Below are 27173 nucleotides of genomic sequence, written 5' to 3' on the forward strand. Positions count from 1 at the left end.
AGTTAAATGATACCTTATTTTTGTAATTTCAAGAAGTATTAAGAAAGAACTCCACAAAAAAAAAACACCCTTCAGAAATATTGTTCATGACACTCCGGGGATTTTTTTTCTGATTGAATATGTTATAAATAAAATACATACATCAAAAAAAAATTTCAGACGTTTTCAACTTTATAAACAGTGAAATTTTTAAAAAAAACCTAATTTTAGCATAAAATATTTACCTAAATATGCTGGAGTTCCTACAACGGAACGTCTGAATGATTTTTCACCTATAATGCGAGCAAAGCCAAAATCACAGAGTTTCACCTACAAAAATAATCAACTTTTATTAAAGATTAATTTTTGTATGCAGTAAATATAGTATCAAGAGTGGCATGCTTTATTTAGATATAATAGTTTATTACATCTAGTGTTCAGAAGAAACACATGTTTTACTTGTTTTATAGTTGATAAAATATTGTAAAATTTCTTTTGTCAAGCTTTAAAAAACAAAAAATGTATATAGAAAAAAAGGCTATAAGCTTCAAAAAAATTCTTATTATTCATTTTGAAAGTGGTTGATTCTCAACTGCTAATCCCGTGTTTAATGGTCTGAGTCAATTAAAAAGTATATGTATTTAGAAAAATTAATAAATAAATAAGATAAAATCAAATAACTATTAATAGGAACAAAGTAATATTGTATAAATTTTATAACTATTTTTACTTTAATTTTAGAATTACTTTTTAGTTTTCTGTGGTTTTTCATATGTTTTTTATTAACTTATAATATAATTACTTGTCTTTTCATTTAAATTTAATTCTAAATAAATTATAATAACAGCCTTACAAATAACTTATGTTACAATTCCTTAGCATCCAAATCAGAAAACTGTGCTTTAATCACTTGCTGAGAGGTCCCTCAAACAGCTGTGTTCTCGAACAACCAAAACGAATTTTTCTGTGAGTAAAATTTCCTTGTTAGCCATCGTTATCGCCGACTATCCCGTACTTGGTGCGGGTTTCTCTCAGTACTCTCTGTGCTGCGATTTTCTGATCTCGAGCAATCCTTGGGCGTGTATGAAACAGAAGGTGACAACAAAAATCTGTGCGGCCCGCTCCCGCAGATAACCGCAAAAAGCTTATCGGTTATCATCAATCAAAGGGCTAATGAGGTGGGGTGCTTAATTGATTCCTTAATTGGTCGAGCGTACGAGTCGTTGAGTGCAGGGGGCCCTTAGATATATACACAAAGAAAAAGTTAACTTGTGTGACATAATTACTAAATAGGCGATTGTATATGGACATGTTCTTCATCATGTGATGACATATACAATCATATGAGCCATATGCTGCTTTCTTTTCAAATTACATGTCATTTTAATTCCATCTACAACCTCTTGCTTTATTTTTTAAATTCATTTACATCATGTATCTTCAACCCCCGACACACAAAGAAAGGGGGTTATAAGTTTGATGTGTCTGTGTACCTGTGCGTCTGTCTGTGGCACTCTAGCACCTAAACGGATGGACCGATTTTGAAAAAAAAATTGTTTGAAAGGAGAGTTGATCGAGAGTGTAGTTAGCTAGTTTGCATCTTTGGATGACATTAATTAACAAGATATTGATTTAAAACCTCTAAAAGGTTTTTCATAATTTTTACAAGTGAAAACATAGTTAAAAATTTTTAAATTTACCAAAATAAAGAGATTTTTTCCCACACCTGGTAGAATGTGTTTGGAACTTCCATGTTTCATAGAATTTGAGTTATAACGTATCTTTAAAGCAGATTTTAAAAACCCCTAATCCTTTTTTCACATGATTGATTATCAAATTCATTGTTGGCTGACAGGGAAATAAAATGCAATGATTTAAAGTTTTTATCTGTTGCCGGTTTCTATTTAATAGCAAATAAAATACTTAACATTGATTTTGAACAATATAAGGCTTTTAAAAGGATTTTCAATTTTTCCTCTTGATTCTACAGTTGCGTCTCAGTCGGGGGGGGGGGGGGTAAAATTTTAAATTTTATCGTTGCTTGTGATTTTTGTATATGCATACAGCATTAAAAAGTTGCACAAAAGAATCTGAATAAAAATTTGCGCATAAAGATAGGTTTGACTGTAGTTAAGCTTTGAATGTTTTTACAAACTCTAATACACATTTTATTTCAAACAGGGTAATATTTTTTACAAAAAAAAATGTATTTCACAAATAACAGAAAAGAAATTACAAACAGAAGTATATTTCACCCTGTCTATTTGAAAATCCCTGATTGAGTGGGTGGGAGTAAAGGCTATAACAATAGCCTGACTAGCTCCCACCACCAGATTTATCAACGAAAACTTCATGAAATTTTATCAATGAAAATTCTAAAGCAATTTTATAAACAAACCTGAGGAAAATCCGAATCAGATGATAAAAGTACATTTTCTGGCTTCAAATCACAATGAACAATGCATTTCAAATGTAAGTGTTTCAAAGCCATCAAAATCTAAAAATTAAATTTTAAAATTTAGTAAATTCTTCTTATGTGAATCAACAATAAATGCTAATTATTTATTTCCAAATTTACCTGAAAAATCAAAAACTTTGTTATTCTTTCAGACAGCCTCCCTTTTTCACTAGATAGAATCATTTCTAGCATGTCACCCTTTAATTTTTCCATAACAACGAAAATCTGAAGAAAAAAAAAGGAACAACATTCAGTCTTATGAAGCTAAAAAATATCTTTAATCAGAAGGTTAATGCTTTTTTCCAGTGTTATTTTTTTATACAATAAATAATGCTCTTACACACACTTTTGAAGAATTTAGATTTAAAGAGATTTTGAATTTGGAGAGGAAAATAAAGGTTATGTTTGATATATCTCTTCTTAGCAAGCTCTTTTTTTTTTTTTTTTTAGTTTCCTCGGAATTAACAAGGCAGATTATAATGAAAGCATGAAATAATTGTACAAATAACAAAATAAAAACATTAAAAATGAAAAAAAAATAACATAGTGTTTCAAACAATTCTTTAAAATTATGACGAGCAGTAACTCCAAAGAAGAAACTTTATAACATGGACGTGTGCTTATGCTCCAGGATGACATTTAAAATCAAGGGAAAATACAAATAATGAAGCAGTTAAATGCACATACCATTTTACAATAAAAACCAAAGGAAACAAAATTTTCAGAAGCCAACCACTAAATATCAGATAAACAATTTTTAAATTACAGGCTTAGAATCAGAAATAGACAAAAATTCATAAAACTCTATTTTTTTCAATAAGAAATAATGTGTGAAAATCTTTTTCGCACAGAAATTAAAAAGATAATATTTTTGGAGATTTAAAGCAACAAAAACAAGATTTAGAGAGGGGTTGCATTTGTTGATAGTTTTTTCTGTGTCTTAAGTTTCCTGTTAAATACAGGTTCTATTTGTAAGCTTTTTTACTTATTTAAGTACTAATACACAATATTCCTGCTAAGCACATTTCAATAAAAAAAGACACTTAATTAAGCACTAAATAATAAATAGATCAATTTTGTTTTCGGTATGTTTCTATTTAAAATTTTCCTTTTCAAAAAAAAAAATGTTCTGTGTTGAAGAAATATTTAGATAAAAAAATTATGACTATTAAACCTTTTAGTATTTTTCATCATTCACCTACAAAAATAGATTCTGCTGTGTTTTCTAAACAAAAGATAAATACTTTAAATTTCAAATTTTAACACAATTGTTTTATTGCAGACAAGTTTCATCAACAATTCAGCACTTTTTATTATTCTTTGTTTTTTAAAAAATCTGTATGCATGCTTCAACTGAACCAATCTATGTAGCCTATTTTAAAGCTAAAATAATAGTAATACAGTAGAAGACCGTTATAATGCCGAGCAATTCTCTATAAACTGCACTACTTTTCAGAAGTAAACAACAGGTTTTGAAGTTTAAAAAATCCTTCGGTTTTGCTTTGCAAAAATAAAAATTGTTAGACAAATTAAATTTTGAAAGTTTTTCATCTTTCCATCTTATTTCAAAGTTTTTAAATTGAAAATTAGTACTCATAGTAAACAAAAAATACCAGATGGCTCTTGAAAATGCAGCTGTTATGCAAACCATGAAGCTAGCAGAAGTGCAGGATTTTGATTGTGAAACATATTTATTTGTGAATAACTAATTGTAATATTGGTGCTTTAATACTCATTGCAGATAAAACTCATTATGAAGTGCTGATATATAGATATATTCTGAATATTAGTTTTAAAATTTGTGAAATGATCTATATAACACAAAAACCTGTATAACGCAAAAACTCTGGTCCCAAGGTGTGCGTTATAACGGTCTTCCACTGTAATAACCTCACAGACACTTATCCTAAATGAACAGTTCACACAATGCTCAATGCAATTCACACAACTGTGAATGTTTGAACTTAATATCTGCAAAAAATTTATCATTAATTAACATATTATCAATGAAATACAGTCGGACCCCAATTTAACGAATTCATCGGGACCGAGACTTTTATTCGTTAAATTGGGGTTATTCGTAAAATCGGAATATGGAAAAAAAATTGCACTTGCCTTATCCGAAAGCCCTGATAAGCAACTGCATAAAAATATCCATAATTAGAAAGTGTGCACTTTTTATTCAGCATTCCGTGACTTATTACACACTAGTTAATTTGAAATTTTAATGGACTGAGTAATAGATGTTTGACAATTTCCTTGATACTTGACTCGAAATAGTTTTCTTTCGACCTCATGGAGGTAAGAAAAAAGTCTCATTTACAGCCTGCTGTATGAGATGTTTTTACAGTTTCCATGCTATGTAAAATATTTGAAACAGTAACAGTTTTAATGGGAGTTTCATTATCGCTTTCTGCATCAGAATCGCTAATCAGTGGTTGCCCCCTTGCCTGTCAAAAATTGCTGATTCAAAAAAAAGTCTTTTTCTGCTTCAGAGAAGATGGATATATCATTTGGAAAACAATCCAATATTTCCTCACTCAAACTAACAAAAAAAAAAATTTTTTTTTTTTTGGCTGTTAAAATAATTTGTTAATTTGGGGTTTGTTATTCGGTAAATAGGGGTTTTTGCCTTCTTTTTAGTCGGGGAAAAGGATAAATTCGCTAAATAACGAAATTCTTTAAATCGGGGTCCGACTGTATTACAATTTGTTACAAAAAATAAACAATACAATGCAATATAGTTACCCTTTCAATAGTTTCAAACATTTTCTCTAAGTTAACAACTCCAGGGTAATGAATATTTTGCAGGATAGAAACTTCATTTTTTAACTGAGCTTCCTGTTTTGTAGGAAATCGCATTTTGTCAATAACTTTTATAGCTACTGCTCTTCCCGAAGTCCTATGTACTCCTGTAGAATCAAATAATATTTTTTTTAAAGTCAAAGCATAATTTAATTTTAAGTTATGATTTACACTTTAAAAAAACATTACTTATTCTGTTATTAACCTCCTCAGATCCAAGACCAACTTTGAATGATGAATTGAAAAAAAATCGTATAAATTGGTTTAAAACACATAGAAAGGCACAGAAAAAATGTCTAAAGATAATCTTAATTTCTATTTTTTAGAAAATTAGAATCTTCTGCAGGAGAGACACAAAAATAATAAGGTTCTAAGTCAGAAGAAGAAAGATTGGAGAGAGCATAACTGATAATCTAACAAAAAACCATAATATTTGCGGAATTCATCAGTACATTTAAAAATTTTCTACTAAAAAATAATTAAAGTAGGTACACTTTCAACTGCAAATGAATATGATTTTCCCTCAGAAAACACTACCTTCATTTGATGGTTAACAAGCTATGAATAAAAATCTGTCAATGAAATACCTTTTTTTAGTACCCTCATCTACAAACAGGAAAATTAACTTAGACTGCATCACTGGCATATCTTATTTGTATTAACTGGATTTTTTTTTTTTTTTTTTTTTTTTTTTTTTTTTTTTTTTTTTTTTTTGTGGTTAGTGTTACTTGAATTAAGGAGGCTTTGTAAAATAAATCAACTTCTAGTTTCGAACAAAAATAAGCAAAAGTAGTAATCTATAACTGAAATGTTCTGCTATAGAAATGTCTCAAATAGGGAACAAAAAAATTTAACATAAAGAAAGAGGAGTGTGTTAATAACAAAACAAAAAATAGTGTAGTAGTAGGAATACCGAAAAACTAATTGTGCCTAGATTTACCTTCTTTTTTTTTTCTTTCTTTTCTTTGAACTCCAAACAATTACTTTTTCAAGGAGAAGAACTGAATATAGTCATATCTCTACTTGGGTTGCATTTTTTTTAAATCTATTTTCAAGAGAACACTAACAGGTACGCCATTCAAAATTTTACTGTCTGATGACACATTAATTGTACCAATTTAGATCCCAAATATTTTGCAAAATGAATAATACTTGATTCTTCAATAGGCCATTTTCATTTTTTGAGGGATTTTATTAAGGGGAATTAGTTGTTGATTTGGAAAGTTAAAAGAGGTGAATAAGCATTATAAGCAATGAGTTTTGAAAAGCTGTAAATGGCATTAAACACTTTTAGAAGATACTAAAACTAAATTCAATTGCACAATCCCAAACAACTATACCAAAGCTGGTACAGCTATACTGGGCTGCTAGAAGGCTAACGGCGGAAAACAGCACAGCCTTATGACGTAGGAAAAAAAAGAATTCAAATTTAATCACTTTAAATGGTAACAAATGTAAGTAAAAAATAAACTAAACCATTTTGTTTGTGCATACATTTTTGCTTGATTATGGGAAGCAGTATCATGCCATCTTGTGTTGAAACAATTTGTTTCTTAATAATAAATTAAAACAAAGTCTGTTTAAAAAAGCAGAATGATATGATTTTATAAAATTAAAAACAAGTACAACATGGAATTACTTTGAGAAATCAGCAATGAAAACTAGGATAGTAATTGAAAATTATTGGCACAAACCTCCATACACAATCCCAAATTGACCAGAACCTAGAACTTCATCAGGAAAAATCTGATATTGCAAGCTGATATCCTACAAAAATAAATACTTAGATTTTGTAGGCATAAGAGAAAATAATTTAACATTTGCAATGCAGTAAAAGATTAAATCATCTTACCAAACTTTGTTCAGAATTGTCCTTCTTCACTGCAGCTTCATTATAATGTTCTATAAATCAGAAATATACATTAAAAGGTTTGTTTTCAAAATAACAGTAATATAGTTGATGCTCCATTTCATAGAGCATTTACAATTTTATTTTTAAAAAAAAATCCTCATCCCAAAAAATCTTTTTTTGAAATAAGATAATTTTATATGCTATTTAAAAGAAAAAAAAATTAACTGAACTTAAAGGTATAAAATAGCTTTTTCTTATAAATTTCAGCAGCCGAACCTGGAAATTTGAGGAATAATAAAAATCCATTTCACTTCTAATATAATTTTAGCTTTCTCACATTGCTTTGATGTCAACAAGGAGACAAACTCATAAAAATTTGGTCAATCAATCTAAACCGTGCAATCTAAATTTTTCAATGTTTCAGGTAGCTTTATTTGCACACAATATTAAAATCAATTTCTTATGAGTATTAATAAAATAGAATATTTTATTTATCAAAATGCAACATTGAAGCAAGCTACAATTAACCAAAAAACTCATCGGAAATGCCAAAATAAAAGTAATTTCATGAACTTTAATTTCAAATATAATTGAACCTTAATTACCTGACCCTCATTTGACTGGAATTCTCTATAAATCAATTTTGGTTTCCTGACTTTTACAGCATTTATTATCTGAAACTTTTGGTTTCCCTGTTTTAGGATTTCTTGTGAAATTAGCTTGATCTCTTAAACTCCAATCGCGTTGAAAGTGAACTTTTCTCGCCATCCTCAGTGAACAATTTCTACCCAACTTTTGTGATCAAAAAAATGTTTAGTAGTATTCTTTTTTTTTTTTTTAATATTTTTGTATCTTTAGTAAATTTTTGGCAAGAAAAATGAAATTTGAAAGTAGCACTTTTGGTATTTTACATCTATCACTCTCATCTAGGTACTGATTTTCTAAACACTGGAAGCATTGGGTGACTATGTTTGCTACTAAGTGCCATGCCTCTACTGCAGTGGTGCCCAACCTTTTTTTACCCATGGGCCACTCCTCACATTGATAGGAATTAGGAATCTTGCCAATCCAGAGCAAAAATAAAATTAAAGTATATCTTTTACATGTTTTCTTGATACCACATGAAAACAAAGGAAATAAAAGACAATTGCAACAAAAGTTGCTGTCATTACTTTATACTTATTTTATTAAGAACAGCTCTGTATTTTAAAAATCAATTTATGAATACATGGCTTCAAATTTGCAACAATTATTCATAACACCAAAAGAAGATGATTAGTAGTTTTGGAAGGTTTCAGAATATATTTTTTATTTTGTAACAGTGAACACAACGACGGGTCCGCTTCCCGGGTCCACACACACATGTGGACCAAACCCGTGTTGGGCACATAACTCTACTACAGTGGATTTTTGGAGTCTTTAAAATGGCAGAAGGAAATTAATTAGAAAATCAAACTCTTGAAAGGAAAATCAGAGTCTAGTTTTGATACAAAATTTTTGGAAATCAGTCAACATTAGAAACTACATTTCAATGAAGCATGAGAATCTATCCTATAAATGATACTTCAACGAAAATAACAAAAAATTTTACCAAAGATTGAGAAAGATGGAGCTACCATACCTGCCAACATTCAAAGAAAAAAATCCAGTAGATTTTTTCAATGTAGCGCAATATCATTTTTTTCCATGTTATTGAGGAGAAAATAGGGATTTTTTTTTTATTATCCCTTAAAGTTCAATCATATTCAAGTTCCTTGAGTCATATATACACAGAGATTAATTAATGGAAATATTAAATGAAGAATAAATATTAAAGTAATACCTTTTCAATGAAAAGTTATTAAAGAAAAAAAAAGAATTTCAATTATTAGTAAAAAATACAATAATAGACAAGTTTTTTTAGGTCTTCAACAAAATTTAATCTACTTTTTTTGGCCGCAAAGTGTCCGATTGGTAATTTTGTGTACAACAAGAAATTTAGTAAGCATTCTGCAAATAACTTGAAATTCAATACTTTTTTCCAAAAAGTGTTCCATGTTATTAGGCTCAGATGCATTTTTGAACTTTTCACGGTACTTCTCACTTTTTACGTGATTCCCTATATCGCCTCTACCAGCATGGACAATGCTGAAATCAACACAAAATGTTACGCAAAATATGTGATGGTCACTTTTGTGAGACTAATTCAAAAATAGAAATTCACAATTGTATGTTGCTTTATAGCTTTTTGCTGACTGACATCATAACTTAAAATCATCCCCTCCCCCACCCCCAAATCCTTCCTGCTTAGGATACTCAGCCCGATACTAGGCTTAGCGATGAACGCATAAAACAAGATCACAAATGTAAACAAGAGCTGATGTTGCCAGCTTCCAATGTGCTTAAGTTTGAAATTAACTAGGAAACTTTCAAACCATGGGAGTAAAAGCGCTAAAATGAAGTAAAAACTTATTTTAAAGGGTTTTTTTTTTTCATTTTTAAGAAAATCCCTTTATGGAGGGATTTTTTTAGAGATTAATAAAAACCGGGATATTTTGAATAAAAATCGGGAGACCGGGAGAAATGTTAAAAAGCCGGGAGTCTCTCAGAAAATCCAGTAGAGTTGGCAGGTATGAGCTACTGAATTTTAAAACTTTTTAGCGGTCACATTTTAGTCATGAGCATTCAACTCATTTTTGAAAATAACTTGTTTTACAGTTTGGATTTATTTATATAATTATAAAATGCTTTTAACTAACTGATAAAAATAAAGGAGAACTAACAATGACCAAGAAAAACAGCAAGATTATTTCCCAAACTCAATCAACAATTTACCCTGATGTGTATTTTTTATACATAAAAAATGCAATAATTTAAAAAGTAAAGTTTAAAAAATAAATAAATTATATTTCATTTTCAATACGTAAAGAAAAATTTAGAACACAAAAGGCTATTATAAATATTACAATCTAGTTTTGATTTGTTTCTGTTAATGAATAGAACAACAATAACATTACTTTTAAAACATCGTTATATAAAAAATTTTAAAAAATGAAAAAAAGGAAATCTGACCTTTATTTCCATGAATGTTCTGTGTAGCTGTTTTGGGAATATCCACTGGCATTAGTGCTTGCCTTATAGACAGATCCCAAGCCTTCAAATTGCTTATCTCATCAGTGACATAATAATCTACATTTGCAGTTCTCAGTTCTAGATAATAGCCTTGATTATGCTCTGAACACATATTTTGCTTGCAAATTTCAACAGATAAGATTTCTGACAATGGTATTTCCTAAAAAATGAAGCAGAAAAATCAGGAGTGAATATTTCATATCAATAATTTAATGAATCATTTGGAAACCGCCAATTTTTTCTGAAAGAATGAAACATCTACATCAATAAAGAAATTCAGGAACATTTAAATTGTAATCGTTTTTATGATTTTATTTGGGGGGGGGGGAGAATATTATTAAAACTCCAAATTACAACACATACTACACGCATAAAATGACTACTTAAATAATAGATTTACTGTGAGACATTACATTTTACATGTATAATAAAAAATAGATCATCAATTAGCCAAGTACAACAGTTAAATACAATTGATGTAAATATTAAAAGTCACAAAATGGAACTATAAAACTTTTAAATACATAACATACACTCAAAAACAAGTATAAGTTTAAAAAGAAAAAAAAAGTTCCTAATCCTATTTTATATGCACGTTTCCTCTTGTTTTGCCTTTATATAATCTTTATTGTTTGTCTCCAAAACCAATAAGCTTCCAAAAGGAAATCAGCCTCTGCTGCTCAAAACTAGGCTTTGTACTCCCACTAGCTTTAACAGCATTTAAAAAAAAAAAAAAACGACAAAATAAAACAGACCGATGTAAATCCACTCATCAGCAAATTAAGGTTTTTAAAAGAATATTTTAAATAGTTATTGAAACTTGGTATTTTATTTGCAAACTCAAAGTTTGTGCTAATGAATAAACTTAAATTGATTCAAATTAAATTTTTAAAAAAAGTAAAATCGAGGATACAAAAGAAACACTAAGTGCTTATTTACCTTATAATACTTTGATGTGGTATCATTTTGGAACAGGGTAACACTTTTGGTATCTAGCCTCCAAAAGTGCCTCTTTCTCTACAATAAAAAATTAATTAAAACAACAATAAGAATTAGATTAGCAGACATCCAATAAGCAGCCGTATGAATAACAAAAACAAACAGAATCAAACTATAATAATCTTCATCAAATTAAGCTGAATAAAATGAATAAATAATGTAAGCCAAGCATAAATCGTTAAAAATTTACAGCAAATAACTGTCTTAATGCTACAGTAGAGCACCTTCTCCTTGCAAAAATGCTTAACATACATCAATGTTGTGAGTCAAAATGACATCAACTAGAAAAATACCGGTATTTTATCAATTATTGGGATAAAATCTGTGTTTCAAGTTTTGAGATCATATTCAGGGCTTAATTTGCGTAGGAGCTCCTCTACTTTGTTTCACTTTAATGCATATTTTAACATTTTAGGTGAAATTCAGGCTATTTACACACAAAAATAAGTTGTGAGGACTATAAGGCTCCTGGACTTCTTTTGGTAGAAATGAAGCTCTGGTCATATTCAATCCAGAATTTGGTAGTTATGTGTTGAGTAATATTTTTTACTGGTGAAGGGGCTCCTCCATTAATAAATCACAATAGCTATTTGTTGTACTTTTTTTTTTTGACACTTTATGATTTCCTTACATTTTTATATTAATTTTATACATATTTAAGGAAATAACTTTTGACCATTTTTCTGGTATTCAAATATTTTCTTTTTGATTTCGTCAAGTAATATTTTCAATATTATGACCATGAATTCATTAATTTTTTCAGATTTCTATAAAAATTATTTGGTTTACAATTTGTTTTGCTTTAGCTACATTTATTAAAAGAGCGTAACTGAATAAGTCATTTCTAAAAATGATACAAAAAGTCATTAGTTAACAATGATATACATTAAACTGAATTAAATAAACAAAAACATAAAAAACAAAAACATATATATTCTAATAAAACATTTATAACCGTAAAAGCGGGGTGAGAATGGTTTGGAGGGTGAGAATGATACCAACTTCAGTTTTGACGTAATAAGCGTTCGTAGTGCAGTCTGGTCTAGCTCAGTTTCAATAGGAAATATTGTGCAACCTTCTCTGGTGATGAGAGAGTTGTTATGACTGTCAAAAAGGCCCGCCAGACGAATAACCTGGTGATTGTGAATTTATTTGTAGTGAGCAACTGATGCTGCGTGTTTGTAGGTAGCTCGGAAATTCATGAAGGTGGACTTTTAGTGCAGAAGGAATCACAATTTTGTATGTACCTTTCGCTTTCATATCACATAAAGAATGTTACCTCCAAATTTTCACTCAAAAATAAAATATTTTGATGTTACTACAGTTAAAAATGTGTAAAGTTTACAATTTGGAGGGTGAGTGTGGTACAGTAATTAGTAGATATTTTGGAGGGTTCATTGGGTTATCAGGGGAAAAAGTATCCTGGAAAAATCAGGGGTGTAGATGCAAGTGAGTTTGAAGCTTTAGCAATGTTGAAGCGACAGTTTTGGCAGTGGCCTGAAAAAGATAAGATTTGGCATCCATCTTTAAAAATTATAAAGAAAATAAAGCCTTTGTTTTATCTTGATTTTATGATGTACCTGATTCTCCAAAGTTCAATTTTCAGCATAACTTACATGTACAACTCTCCCGTTAAAATATAAGAGAGGTAGAGTATAGTTCTAACTACCCAAACCTATATGAAACGTTGAAACATGTGCTGTACCATTCTCACCTGCAATGAGAGGGTGAGAATGGTACAAAGAAAAACTGCTCTGAAGGGGGTGTGGGTAAAGTTTCAAATTATTTCAGGGTCGGAATCGAAAACCTAGGTCCTAAACTTTAATAATAATGCAACTTTTTTTTTTTTTTTTTGAATGAATGTTGAGTAATTACAATTTCAGAAGTGTACTAAAACTGTACCATAGTCACCAGCTTCTACGATATTGAGTTAAAAATAACTGCATGGTGAGAAGTATCTAAGGGGCATTCAATATTTGCATTCAAACCTGAAACAGGAATTCCTACATTCTGCAGATTAACAAGGTACAATTCTCCATATTGTTAACATAATTTATGTCTTTAAACTAAAGCTCCTTAGATCACATCTTCTAGTTAATAGAGCGGAACTGCAATAAGTGTGAGTTCATTCCATATTTTTTTTTTTTTTTAATTTACTAAACACAAAAAAGAACAAAGTCTAAAATTGTTCTTTTGTAAAACTAATAAGGGCAAAAATATCTTGTACCAAAAAGACATAAATGAAGAAACTTTTGTCAAGAAATAACTACTTTTAGAAATAATAGTTTTACTAACAGCAGCTATTAACATTCACATCAGTAAGGGCAAATAAGGACAGAATAAAGGAAATTTTGACAATCCCCCCCCCCCCCACCGTAAACCACTTCCATGTTTTCTTTAAGTATGTGAGTAAAAAACCCTCTGAAGTCTTTGAAAGAGTGTCCCATGCTTTCCAACTATTTTCAGGCTAAGTCTTGTACTAGCCACAAATTTATCAGCATTTTGCTTTAGAATTATTTAAAAGGGATACATAAAACAGAAATCAATCTTGAACAATTTAACTCTTCTTCTTACATATACAAATTGACAGACTTCATACATAACTTTGAAAAATAATTTAAGTGGAAAATTATTTTACCATTCCTTCCTTATTAGTATGATGTACCAACCATCCTTCTTTGAGAACTTTATAATTTTTGCCTTTAGTATGTTTTATACTTTGAACAATTCTTTGCAGTGGTATATTATTGCTTGAAGCCTCACTTATGAAAAGAAAAAAAAAATGAAGTTTACATAATTATTGAGAGATTTACTAACAAATAATTTTTTAACAAGAATTAAAAATTTGTACTTTGTTTTTAATTACATAATAAAGTTTAAAAGTTGTAAAGTTAAAAACTAATAATAATAGCTAGACAGAATAGATAATTGCAAAATTATAGAACATCAACTTTTTGCATTCACATTTTCATGCAGTTATTTAAAGTAATGCTAGAAAAAGGTGCATACTGAACAGGAATTTTTGATTCATCATCTTGCAGATCTTGATTAGCAAATGTTTTTTCGATGGAATTATCACTCTCTTCACCTGATTCTTCATCTATGTGCTCCACTCTTTCATTATCATTGTCAATAACATTATTTTTTGCATTCTCAGAATCTGAAAAATGGGTAATAATTAAATTCTAATTCAAACTCTAATTCAAAATAATTTAGCTAGCTACAAACAAAGATTTCCACAACCCTAATAACAAATATAAAATGCTTAAATTGAAGGTTGAATGCTCCCAGTAAATACAAGAAATGTTTGAATCAAATTTCAAAAATCAATAAACTCTCCTTAAAAAATATAAACAATATTTTATCAGAATAAATTGCTTTAAGAACTTCTTAAAACCAAACATTGATCTCATTTACTACAGCAGCAAATTTCTGAGGTAACATTTTTCATTCAGTTTTCTGTAATTTCTAATGAATATCTTAAAGTTTTCTTTTGGTTAAAATTAATACTTTAACTTCAATTTCAAATACTATACTTCGAAAACTTTCCATACAATTTGATACAAAATGCATAACAACAATCAAAGAAACAGGTTTTCATTAGCTTATTTTATAATCCTGAACACCAGTCTTAATTTCAATTTTTAGTCAGTTTTTGCATTTTTTACATGATTGATACACAAACACCTCAAAACCTCCTTATGAAAAACTTTTTGACTGCAATTAAAGCAAATCACACCATTATCATAATTAGAAATTTTGTTTATGCCATTTTTTTCCACTTTATCTGAGAACTACAGATTGATAGCACATCCGTATGGCAAATGAGATGTGGGATGAGCAAAACAAGCATGCAAACTATATTGAAATGAACAAGAAATGTAAAAAAACACTAAGATATCACAAGGTGGAAGAATCTTAACCATGTCCTCTTTATCATCATAATGGAGAATTAATTGCTTTGTAACAAGCATGTTCAAAACGTATACCTGATGATCCAGCTTTTTGTCTTACCAAACTATCTGAGCAACATTCAGATTTACAAACCCATTTTTCTGAGAAAAACGTCTGAGGGGTATTCACAATTAGATCACACTTACAGTGAAAAAGAAAACAATGAAGTATTAAAATTACATGTTCTAGTCAGGACATTTTCTTTTCCTTTGCTCTTTTAAATTGATAACAGAATTACAGTTTTAGACATCAGAATTTAGAAAGAGGTAAAATCAAATGGAGAGTCATACATCAGAAATTTAAAAGCAATTTTTTAGGGGGGGGGGGGCTCATTTTATACTGACGTGGCTCTGTCCCCCCTCCCCCAAAATATACATACACAGAGTGTTCCATTTTAACCTGCAACACCTTTATTTTTGCAACCGCTAGTCCTAGATGTATACTTCCAACTGCAAAAATGTTCAAAATCAGATGCAGAGTTAAGATACTGAATACAAAATTTAACTTTTTATACGGGCCCCAAGTCCCCTAACTTATATTTAGGAAAATAATCTCCACTGAAAAATAATTCCAACACAAGAAGTTTGAAATTAGTAGGACCAATGTTCACCAAGATATGAAATGTGTTTTGTGACGGTGTGTATCACCGCATAACATTTGCTTTTTATTTTTGAATAGGAATGAAATACATAAATACCTTGTTTTTCTTACTTTGATGATCTGTCATTCTTTTGAAAGAGCGATAAGTTCCAATCTCATCTACTGTATGGTTCCCTAAAATTTTGAATTGGAATATCTCCTTGAGTTTTGGTCGCACAAATATCAAGTTTTTTGTGTCGGTAATAGTTCTTAATGGAGATTATTTCTCTAAATATTAGTTCGGAGATCTAGGACCAGGGTTGTCCTATTCCCCCTCCCCTCCCCCGGAAAACACTGTACCAGACAAAATATCGTTTTGCCCATTTTGTCCACTTTTTTGGTAAACTGAAAGTTTTTGAAAGTTTGAAAATGATAAATATAGCATATAAATATGGTATTGAAAATAATAAGTAATTATATAGATTCTTCCTATTCAAGTAATATTTTAATATAAAAATAGCATACATAAATATGTATATAAAACAATTGATTGCAAAATATTTTAAATTGAAAATTAAAAAAATTAAGATCTGTTGAAGTTTATATAAGTTTGTATGTATATAAAGCAAATAAGTGTTAATAAGTTATAATGCATGTAATAGCATTTATAAAAACAAACACATCAGCTGTACATGTTAAGAAGTAGAAATAAAAAGTTTTTAAAGGTTGGAGTCTAAAAACATTAAAACTCATATTTAAAAAGAAAGAGAGAAAAACTAATAGATATTAATAAAGGAAAAGTTGACATGAAGTGAAATCTGTTCTTGTAATACAAATGTGATAATCAGCAACAGATTCTTAAACCAGCTAGGCTGTTCCTAGTCAATTTGTTAGTCTCCAATTAAGGTTAATGGCCATTTTAAAGCTATCTAACCCCTTGCTCATTATGATCTCTTCTGGTAAACCGTTCTGAGTACCCACAAACCTACTAAAGTCGTAATTTGTACGACATTAATATATCCATAAAAACATGCAGAGTACATAAATATTTTACTATGGGGGTGACATCATTAAAAATTCGAAAAAAACATAACAGTAAAATGTTTTTAGTCTATAAATCTTCAATTTGTATGTAAGTCTCCAAGCATTTCATTTGACTTTTCAATTGAGTTTAATTTCTTTTATTGTAAAATATTATAGTGTAATCACGCCCAACAGCTTATTCACATTGTTAAATTTTGTTACTTTTAAGTAAGTTATGATCTAAAATTAGTAGCACCAATGTGTAATTTTAAAAAATTTTTGGATTTACTAAATTCTAAAGTTAGCAATCATTCTATTTTAATTTATTAAATGAGTAATTCATAATATATAATATATTAGAATAATATACTAATTTTATTACACTATAACAATAAATTTATGTAATGGATAATCAGTTGATTTTTCATTTCGTCCATTTTGCCCAGTTTCCTCCGGCGTCCACGACTTTTTACAAAAAAATGGACAACATACCAACCCTGCCTAGGGGCCCGTATAAAAAGTTAAATTTTGTATTTTTTGACTCATTTTTATATTTGCTTCAAACTTTCAATATCTTAACCCTGCATCTATTTTGAACATTTTTGCAATTGGAAATATACATCTAGGACTAACAGTTGTGAAAATAAAGATCCTGCAAGTTAAAATGGTATATATATATATATATATATTATATATATATATATATATATATATATATATATATATATATATATATATATATATATATGTGTGTGTGTGTGTGTGTGTGTGTGTGTGTGTGTGTATACATAAAATACATATATAGCATTAAATAACAAGCTTTAAAAATATTAATATTACATATTGACAACGAAATGGATGTAAAATTCAGGAGAGTGTTTAAGTTAATTCTCCCCCCCCCCTCTTTTGAAAATGATTACTGGTTTCAAATAAAATTAAAACTACACATTAAGGGAATTTTAAACAAAAAAAGTTTTTTAAAAAACTAAAAACAAAATTTAGCTTACTATCTTTAGGAGCTTCACCGGTACAATCTATAGGTATACACTCTAAACACTTACGCTTATGCACATTCAATTTACAGTCTGCAACAAAGAGAAACTAAATTAATACATAACATCAAACTGAAACATACAAAGCAACTGCTGCATAGTTTAATGATGCAAATCACAAAAAAAACAAAAAAAAATTTATATTATTTCATAGAATAACGTTAGTATCTTAAAGGCTATTTGTCACCAAAATAGTTATGACAAATTCAAGTACATAAATAGAAAACAGTGAAACTGCCTTTTGACTTTCAATCATGTATTCGTGAAAGCAATAATGAACATTTTTCATTAATTTATCTTCAAATTTTGGAGATAATTAGTGTTTAATATGGATATTATTAACAATTTTCAGCCAATGCACATATCTACAGCTGTGTATGTATCTGCACAGCATCAAATATATCCGCACATGGTGTGCACGCATGCGTCTATATTATCTAACTATGGAGCAAATTAATTTAGCCATAAAAACCAGGGCTGCAGAGTCGGAGGAAAAATTATCGACTCCTGGATTTTGAAACGTTTGACTCCGACTCTGGATTTTTTATTCATTTATTTTTTCAAATCTCCCACCCCTCATATTCCTTTTTATGAAATTTTCGCGTTGTATTTTATTGCAAACCTAAGATGCATACAAAGCTAGAAATTCAATTTGAAAATCAAATTATCAAATAGTTGCGATTTCTAAAGTGAGATTACTTAAAAATCCCATTTTTAAAATAAGTGAAAAAGATTAATTTGCTCCCCTTTAATGTTTAACAAATAAATGTTGATCAAATCCTGTGCTTTCAATTTTTGAAAGCTGTAACTTGAGAGCTAAAAAAAACTTTTTTGCTAAGTCAAAAAACTTTTCTGGGGGGTGGTCACCCTCCCCCCCCCCCATCCCCGGGTTACGCTCATCTGGTGGGTAACACCTCAACTTAATTCTAGAGTTTGTAAAAATTGAAATACTTTGATTCTGAAAATTTTCCCCAATAATAAATCTTAAATTTCATCTTAAAAATTTCAACGAAAATATTGCGGAGAGAGGTCGGTTACATGTACGTTTTGAGCAAATTTTACATAAAGTGCAGCTTTATACAGCTTTGTACAAATAGCTTTTACTTCAACTAGATTTTTTGGCTCAATTTTTAATTTTAATTTTATTAGCAGCTTCAGAATTAACCTTAATATGAAGATTTGAGGATTAACTACAATTATTGAGTGTTGTAACCAATAAATCATGTACTGATTTTATTTTGCACTTTTTATTGATAAAACAGTTTTCTTAGATAGGATGTTTAGATTCTTTAGATTTTAAAAAAAGACACATTTTTATTTTAACGGATCTTTTGGATTTGCACTTTTGTGCCAGGACTTATTTGAATTTACCAAAAACTCTCAGAAGTTTTCCGACTTGCTCAAGCAATACATACATTCATTTTACTCTTTTATAACTGAGATAAAGGTAAAAAATGTATTATTAACAGCTGACCCAGCAGACCTTGTTCCCCCACATAAATTATTTCTAGGATTCAAAAACTCTGTTGGATAATTTAGTTTTGTCAGCATTGCAAACTGTATCGATTGATTTTTATGATACCAAGGTCACACCTTGAAGTTTATAAATCTTCAACCTCCACATTTTTTGTTGCCAAATATGGCTCTTTCTTCCAGCCATGCATAATGCATTTATTGTGTGCGTACATCGCGGTCAATGAGAACATTTTCTCAAATCAACGATGGTGCTGAAATTAGTGAGCAATTTTATGCATTCTAAATTTTCATAGATAGCAAATTTTTATGCGTCGATATCTGACAATGGGTCTGAGAATTTGTCAACAAATGGATCTTGTAGCATTTGAACGTACATGTTTTAGATGGACCTTTTCAACGTTACGAGTAACAGAGCAACAGATTACCTTTTGATGCACACTCTGTCTGGGTTATTTTGAATATTCAATGGCAGCTTAAATGCTGAATGAGCTGTTCTGCATCCATCCAATAAAGTTACTGCAATGCCAAATGATGCAACAGATAATGCGATGTCATCATTAGATTATATTTCGGCAAGAGTTGGTCAAATGAGAAATATTTTGCTAGTTTCACATGGTGCATCCCCTCCTCCCCCGAAAAAAATGCACCTTGACCCGCCAAAACTGTCAGAGGTATACTCAGAATGTCACTATCCAGAATTTTTCTTTCTTTTTTTGGCCTTTTTTTTTTAAATCGGGAATCAAAAAATACCTATAACCTCAAAGTTCCACCCTTCCATTCTTTAATCGCGAATTTCCCAATTATCAAAATACCCCTGCAAAAGAATCAAAGAGCGAAATTGAAAACCATTGCAAAAGCCTTGCTTAAATTATTCAAACATTTTGTTTGTTAACAAATAGCAGATGGCAACAAATAAAAATTTTAAATCTTTGAGAGTTTTTTGATGTTTTGCCAAAGCCTCACGTCATGTTGGCCCTTGGTAGCCAAAAAAATTCTAGATAAAGACACACTAATTAGCTATCCGTATGATATATACATTACGACTTATTCTCAGACCTATCAAAGACACATAAAAAACGGTTGAGCCATTTTGGAGGGGTTCAAACACAAACACAAATTTTGGGGTTACAGAGAATCATTTTTTTTTTCATTTGAGAAAAACAGCTTATGGATGAAAAAAAATCTTACAAAAGCTAAATGATCACCAAAATATTGAATGGTAAATTTTATACTAAACCCACAAGTTGAGCTGTTTGCATTGAAAATGTTCTCTGTAACCCTGAAACATGTTGCTGCACATTTATTTCAGTTTAAGTAATTTCAACAGTTTTAATGACTTGGAACATATATTACACTAAGGTAAACATTTGAAAAAAAAAATTTGTCCCTCCCCCCCTAAAAAACCTATTTTTAGTATTTCTGTTCCAACCTTTGCATTGCATTCCTTGTCGTATAATGCCTTTAAGCAGCTTTTTGCAATAATGGCAAACAGTAGGCCTAGTATAAGAATGGATTTCAAATCGATGAGGAATTTTCATTTTTCCAGATGATAATCGTTCAGAGAACAACATTCTTCCAGGTGGTAAAGAAGGAGATTTTCTGTTTCTGTTTGGAGAGGGTGGCTGAAACTAAACAAATCAAAAGTCACTAATTTTCAAAACATTTCATTAACAAAGCAGTTCTTGAGAAGTGATATTTTAAAAATACAATGGTGGACAATTGCTAAGGACGGATGGCAATAGCAGTGTTGGCAACCACAAAATGGAAGGCAAGGAAATATGGAAATTAACATAAGTTTGGGACACAGTAAGACATATTGTGAGTATGCAAATTTTAGACTCACTACGTTGCTGGTCACGTGATAGCGCTGATAAGCAATATAAAGGATTGGGTGTGTGATGACCATTGTTGTTTAAAATCAAAATTTGACAGGAAAGAATCAATTGACGAACTTGCATTTGTCGGTATGTGTTCCGAACATCCCTTAGATGATTTTATGGGTAGCTGTGTAGTTGGCAACTCGAAAAAGGGCAGAAAAATTTAGATGTTGCCAGGGGGTTTGATGTCAGCCACAGGGTTCTTTCGAGAGTTTGGAAATCATTTCAAACACATGGAATGCGTAGAAAATGTCACGAAAGACGTCGTGTACGCAATACATCAGCTAAAGATTGGTACTTAGTGCTAGCAACGAAAAGGAACCAGCGCAACACAGCTACTGAGGTAGCAAAGCAGTTTCCTGCTACTACTAGCAAGCAAATATCCGGAAAACCTGTAGCCAGACGTTTGATTGCAGTAAGACAATACGCCCGTCAGCTTGCTTTGTACATCCAATTATCTATAAGTCGGTGTTTTGCTCGTTTGTAATAATGTCTTCAGCATCGGATTTGAAGAGAAGTCGACTTTGTTTGTGTACTGTTCTCAAGTGAAAACAGGTTCAGTCTATCATCTAATTGAGGATGACAACTTACCTGGCATGAGAGTGGTACAGCTTACAAGCCGCAAACGTAAAAGAAAAGGACTAGTACCCTACAAGTTGTGTCACGGTATGGGCAGGATTATGATCAATGGCCATACCTCATTTGTGTGCTTCCAAACAAGTATATGGCATTAATGTTGTTCTACTGCCTCATGTTCACGTGTTCTGTTATGCTGTGGGCAATAAATTCATTTCCATGGATGGCAACAAAACATGTCATTAACAATCGCCGTCCACGGGTGTCTAGCTGACTCAAAATATCTAACCCATCAGATGGCCAGCACGTTTTATAGATCTGAATCATATTGAAAATATTTGGGATGCTTTGGGGACAACAACGCCCTCCAATAAGTATCGACACCTTTATCCGTGACTGACAGAAGAATGGGATAAATTACCACAACCGCTGCTGGATAATGTTGTGCAAAGCATCACATGAGTTGTGGAAGCTTGCACCGCCCTTCATGGTAGCCATATCCCATATTGACATCTTAAGCCGGAATGCCTGGGGGTAGTAATTACATTTATTCACTTTTACGTAATCAGCCCAAAATGACCGTTTCGTCCTTTGAACACTTTTTAACACCTTCTGGATTTCAGAGCAGAATAAATTAATGCCATTGCAATGTTCTAGAGTTCCGGCATTAGTTTATTTCCCTTGGCATCGAATTACTTACTTTTTTACACATTACATAGCCCATTGGAATCAGTCCTTAACATTTCTCCACCAGTGTATATACAAACTATAGTACTTCACTTTACAAAAAAAAAGGAATGCATTTTTCCCTTTTGGACCGGATTTAGACTTAGGGTGCCTTAAGCTATCTCAGGTATGGGGGAGGGTGGCGGGGGAGCTCTAACTTTTATAATGGTAAAACACACAATTTTTTCTTTTTCTTTTTTTCACTATGTGTTTCTTTTCTGATACATAAAACCATGTTTTACTTTTCAGTTTTTTATGCTGTCTGCTTGCTTGTTACGGATCGACCTAGGAGGGGGTGGGGGTATCAAGTGATTCAAGGACCCCCATTTAAATTTTGCGTAAAATATCCATTAGGAACAGGGATATTCCTTCTGGAAAATTTTTTTAAAAATAGATATAAAATCCTGCATTTTTAGGCCTTATAAAGGATAATTGGAAAAAGAAAAACATCAGGAAAAAAATAGGCAAACAAACATTTTTAAAGTTACAAACTCTTTTGCAAATAAAAATAGTTCAAACTAAAAATTGTTTTTCGTTTGACAAATCATTGACATTAATCAATAGAAGGAGAAGAAAAGATAACGTACTGCCATTTGCTCACATTGGCTTTTGCTATATTTGATTTCTGATCACCCCCCTCCCCTTAACCCACCGATAAACACAACACTCAAATGTAAAATAACCAATGGTAAAAAATGCATACAATTTTTTAAACAAAAATGGTGTAGATTTAGAAAATTGATAATGAGAGAATAACATTCTAGCCATTCAAACAATTTCTAGTTAACACACTTGATAATAAATAAACCTCGAGCACTTTTCAAATAGTCTCAAAGACCTATTTATTTATTTTCAAGGACTCTATAACAATAAAAATTATTTAAAGTACTTCATTTGCGCTTCCCAATCACTAACTTTTTGATACTTGACTATAATTTTGCTGTATCATTCTAACTTTGTAAGAAACTCCAGTTTTAAGTTTAAAAAAAAACTACAGATTTCTCATTGCAATAATTTTTTCGCTACAAGTAATGCAGAAAACGAATAAGAGAGATGATAGTGAGCAATTTTTTTCTTGAGCTAAACAGATTAACAAGTAGAAGCAAGATAAAAGCAAGCAATAACAAAAGAACTTCCGAAGTACTGAATTTTAGATTAAATAATTGGCAAGATATGAAACAAAACTTATGTGACAAAAATTTACTCCAAACAATATGTTACAGAAATATGAGAACCATGATTTTTGCCTTTTTGATGCAGGATGTACCAAAGAGTTGACTGTATTCATTATATTCATTAGAGACGTACCAAGTAGCACTTTGGCCGAGTAATGAGTACTCGGCCGAATACCGAGTTACCAATAACCATATTATATTTTAAGAAGAACCACTGACACACACATTTTGTTTGTGTCAAAAATTTTACAAAAACATTATTTTAAAAATTAAAAATAAACAAATAAATAAAAGGTATGATTAACCTAGTTGGAATAAAAACAAATTGTATCAATCTATTATAGTTTTAGTCTGACAAACGTAAATAATTTTTAAAGCAAATAAAACAACGTTAAAAGCACAAATGTGCAGGAACACTGCAGTCATGAGTTTCTGAGTTACAAGGAAAATCTTTTTCAGTGCATAAAATGTAAGAAATCCGACAAAAAAATCTGACTTTTGTTCGATGTCTTTAAATTCTTAATCTCACATTTTATGCAATAATTTCGATCATTGAAATATTTAATAGCATTTTTTCCCTAAAGTATTTCCTTACCCAAAGTCACAACCTTTTTCTTACTCTTACAAAAATGACTTTATTTTACTTCTCTGTATTGTTATCATTATGCCAAAAATTTGAATCTGCAAAACCAAGGTTTTAAAAATTTGCAATCTAAATTTTTAAGTGATTAGGAATACACTGAGATATGATTGAAAGGGGTTTTTTGTTATGAGTCTATGAATTTTCATCTTATGTATCACTTAGAATGTTCCTGGCCAAAGGTAAGTTGTCCACTAATATGTGATACAGAAAAAGTAGTTGCACCCAAATACACATCTACAGTTAACTTTTACTTGATTAGATTTTATAAGTGTTTTTTTTTCCATCTATACATAGAATAGTCTTATTTTATGAATATAGCAATTGCAAATGATTGCAGTATATTATATGCTTGCATTTTTTAAAAATTGTAAAATCTGTCTTGAACGATATTCAATTTTTTTACAACTACTCAGTATTGGCCGAGTACCGAGTACTCGGTACGTCTCTACTATTCATTAGAATTTTGTATCCATTAGAAAATTTAAAATTCAAGGTTTGTAACTATATTTTCCCAAATTTTAAAGGTTTTCGAATCACTTGGAAACATCCCCCACCCCCCACCCCCAAGTACTTTTCAATTTTTTAGGAATGAATCATGCAATTCCTCAAAAGTGTTCCCTAAGTTATTGCTAGTTTAGCCTTTTGGTAAAGCCAACCCCAAGGATGGACACAAGAGCGTGGCTATGGAGGCAATCGTCCACACCCTTGCATAGACATCGGAACTGAAGTGCGAAAAACACAAGTGTAGAGTATCTTTGTTGATGTTATGGGAACGAATGGGGTTCAAAACTCTCTTCCAGAAACTTTCCTAAATTTAAGCTTCAAAAGGCAATTTTAGAACTTTAGTAGTGATATTTAGGGCAGGAGAGGTCTAAGGCCTTCCCCAGACATTTTGAAAATTTAAGTCATTAAGTAGCGATTCTAGACCATTTCATTTTAGATGACTTTTGTGGATGTTAAAGGGAAGGGGTTTTGAAACATTCTCTTGGAATTGTTACAACATGGAAGTTGTTCAAATGCAATTTTGGAATACCTTTGAAAAAATAGAAAAGGAAAAGAAAAGGTCCGGGAACCTCTTACCTCCCCCTCCTAGGCTGAATCTCTATATTTAGTTGTTTCAAATAAAAATGGCATTGCAACTCTGCTCCCAAACATGTGTAAAACAGATACGCAGTAAGAGGTAATTTAAAAAATCAATCGCCTCCTCCTTGGGAAATTTCTGGATCTGCCTTAGTTCAGCCCCGGCAACAGGGGTCTGTCCAGGATTTTTCACAGGGTCCGTTTTTTGTGAAAAATCAAATAATTTTGTGAAAAATCAAATACTTTTGTGAAAAGTCAAATAATTTTGCAAAAAAAAAAAAAAAAAATTTTTTTTTTTTTTTTGCAAAAACGAAAGTTTACTCTTGAGATGGTGGAAACTGCATCATTGACACTTAAAGTTGAGTGTTTTCCCTCTTTTCTGTTGAGAATATCATTCTTTGGAGCTTTTCTAGTATTTGGGGGGGGGGGGGGGGGGAGAGGCATCACTCACTGGGAGATGGGCACCCCTCAAGTATCAATATTTATCTACCATTCTACATCATGTTAAATTGTACTAGAAATGTTATTTGTATAGTATTTAAAACAACTGTAAGAAAAAAAAATTCAGTCAGGGGTTTAGCATTTAAATTTTTAACCCAAGACACTGTTTAAGAGCACAGAGTTTCGTTTAAAACTTATAAATTCCGTGATTTTTACAAAAATAAAAAAATATTTTATTTGTTTACATCTTAACTAAGCGTACTAAACATCGAAAATGCGAGAAATCAGATTCCCATAGCGGATGCAAAGAGATTGCAATCCTCAAAGTGAAGGCATCAAAAGTATAAAAACGGCTTGTAAAATAAATATTTTGGATAAAATTATTTTAGAATTGCATTTTAGAGCCCTATGATAAACATATCATTAATATCTGGACACAGTTGAAGCAAAAATAATAATAATAAATAAATAAAATGAAAAAAAAAAAACGATCGATTCAGCATTTTAATTATTGACTCATAAAAGAAAATGGAATTCCGCATTAAAAACCTGAAATAAGCTTTGTTACAAAAATAAAAAACCCTTTTCATTTATTTGCATCCTAATAAAGCGAAGTTAGCTTGAAAAAAGAATGAAATATGATTCTCATCTCATATCGGATGTAAAAAGATTTCGTTTTTCAAAATGTTGCATCTATAGAAAAAAAACGGTAAATAAAAGAGTTTATTTTAAGTTAATTATCCTTTTCAGCATCGAAAAATCAAACCCATATAACTTTCTCCCAAAATAACAGTTTAACATCGCACTGACAGACGCTAAGTGGCGATAAACAGTTAAACATCGCACCGCTAGACGCTGACGCTAAGTGGTGATTAGTTTGAAATTGGTAACCCTATCTGAAGCGATCACATCCCCCCCCCCCCCCCCCGTACTACCCTTTGCAGTTCTAAGTTCATTTCACTGTATATTATTGATTATTAAATCATGAGTGGGGAGAAAAGTGCTTACTACATCTATTCAGAGAATGTTGACGCTTTTTCAAAGAAGTTTACAACAACACTGCTGCATAAAACAAACAAGCAAAATTATAAACCAAACTGACTTACAGCTGTTAATTTCTTTCAAAGAAACCAACAACAGGCATTATATTTATTTGGCCGTAGTAATTATTTATGGCTTGCAGGAGCATCACAAGAGTGCCGATTTCTTTTTTCTTTTGCGAAATTAGCTGATTTTGTATAAGTTGATTCCTCTAATTTAACTTTAAAAAGGGTTTCAACCATTATCGTTTTTACACAGGAAATATGCTGTATTATTTTAATCTGAGATTTGCTCTTTCAATAAACAATTTGTGAAAGATCCGTTTT

General features: G+C 30.7%; 1 protein-coding gene across 1 annotated transcript in view; it reads right to left on the reverse strand.

Annotated features, from left to right (window-relative positions):
• LOC129232990 (serine/threonine-protein kinase D1-like) overlaps positions 1 to 27173 on the reverse strand; it is a 61297-nt gene that overhangs the window by 7268 nt on the left and 26856 nt on the right. Inside the window, exons 6-17 of the mRNA XM_054867073.1 lie at positions 20718 to 20916; positions 17768 to 17845; positions 14214 to 14364; positions 13843 to 13966; positions 11145 to 11222; positions 10146 to 10365; positions 7095 to 7144; positions 6937 to 7009; positions 5186 to 5349; positions 2558 to 2662; positions 2378 to 2476; positions 225 to 309 (exon numbers count right to left, since the gene is read on the reverse strand). Of these exons, the coding sequence (XP_054723048.1) occupies positions 225 to 309; positions 2378 to 2476; positions 2558 to 2662; positions 5186 to 5349; positions 6937 to 7009; positions 7095 to 7144; positions 10146 to 10365; positions 11145 to 11222; positions 13843 to 13966; positions 14214 to 14364; positions 17768 to 17845; positions 20718 to 20916 (1426 nt within the window). The remainder of the gene's footprint in view (positions 1 to 224; positions 310 to 2377; positions 2477 to 2557; positions 2663 to 5185; positions 5350 to 6936; positions 7010 to 7094; positions 7145 to 10145; positions 10366 to 11144; positions 11223 to 13842; positions 13967 to 14213; positions 14365 to 17767; positions 17846 to 20717; positions 20917 to 27173) is intronic.

Source organism: Uloborus diversus, chromosome 1, assembly GCF_026930045.1.
Source record: "Uloborus diversus isolate 005 chromosome 1, Udiv.v.3.1, whole genome shotgun sequence".
Classification (NCBI taxonomy): Eukaryota; Metazoa; Arthropoda; class Arachnida; order Araneae; family Uloboridae; genus Uloborus; species Uloborus diversus.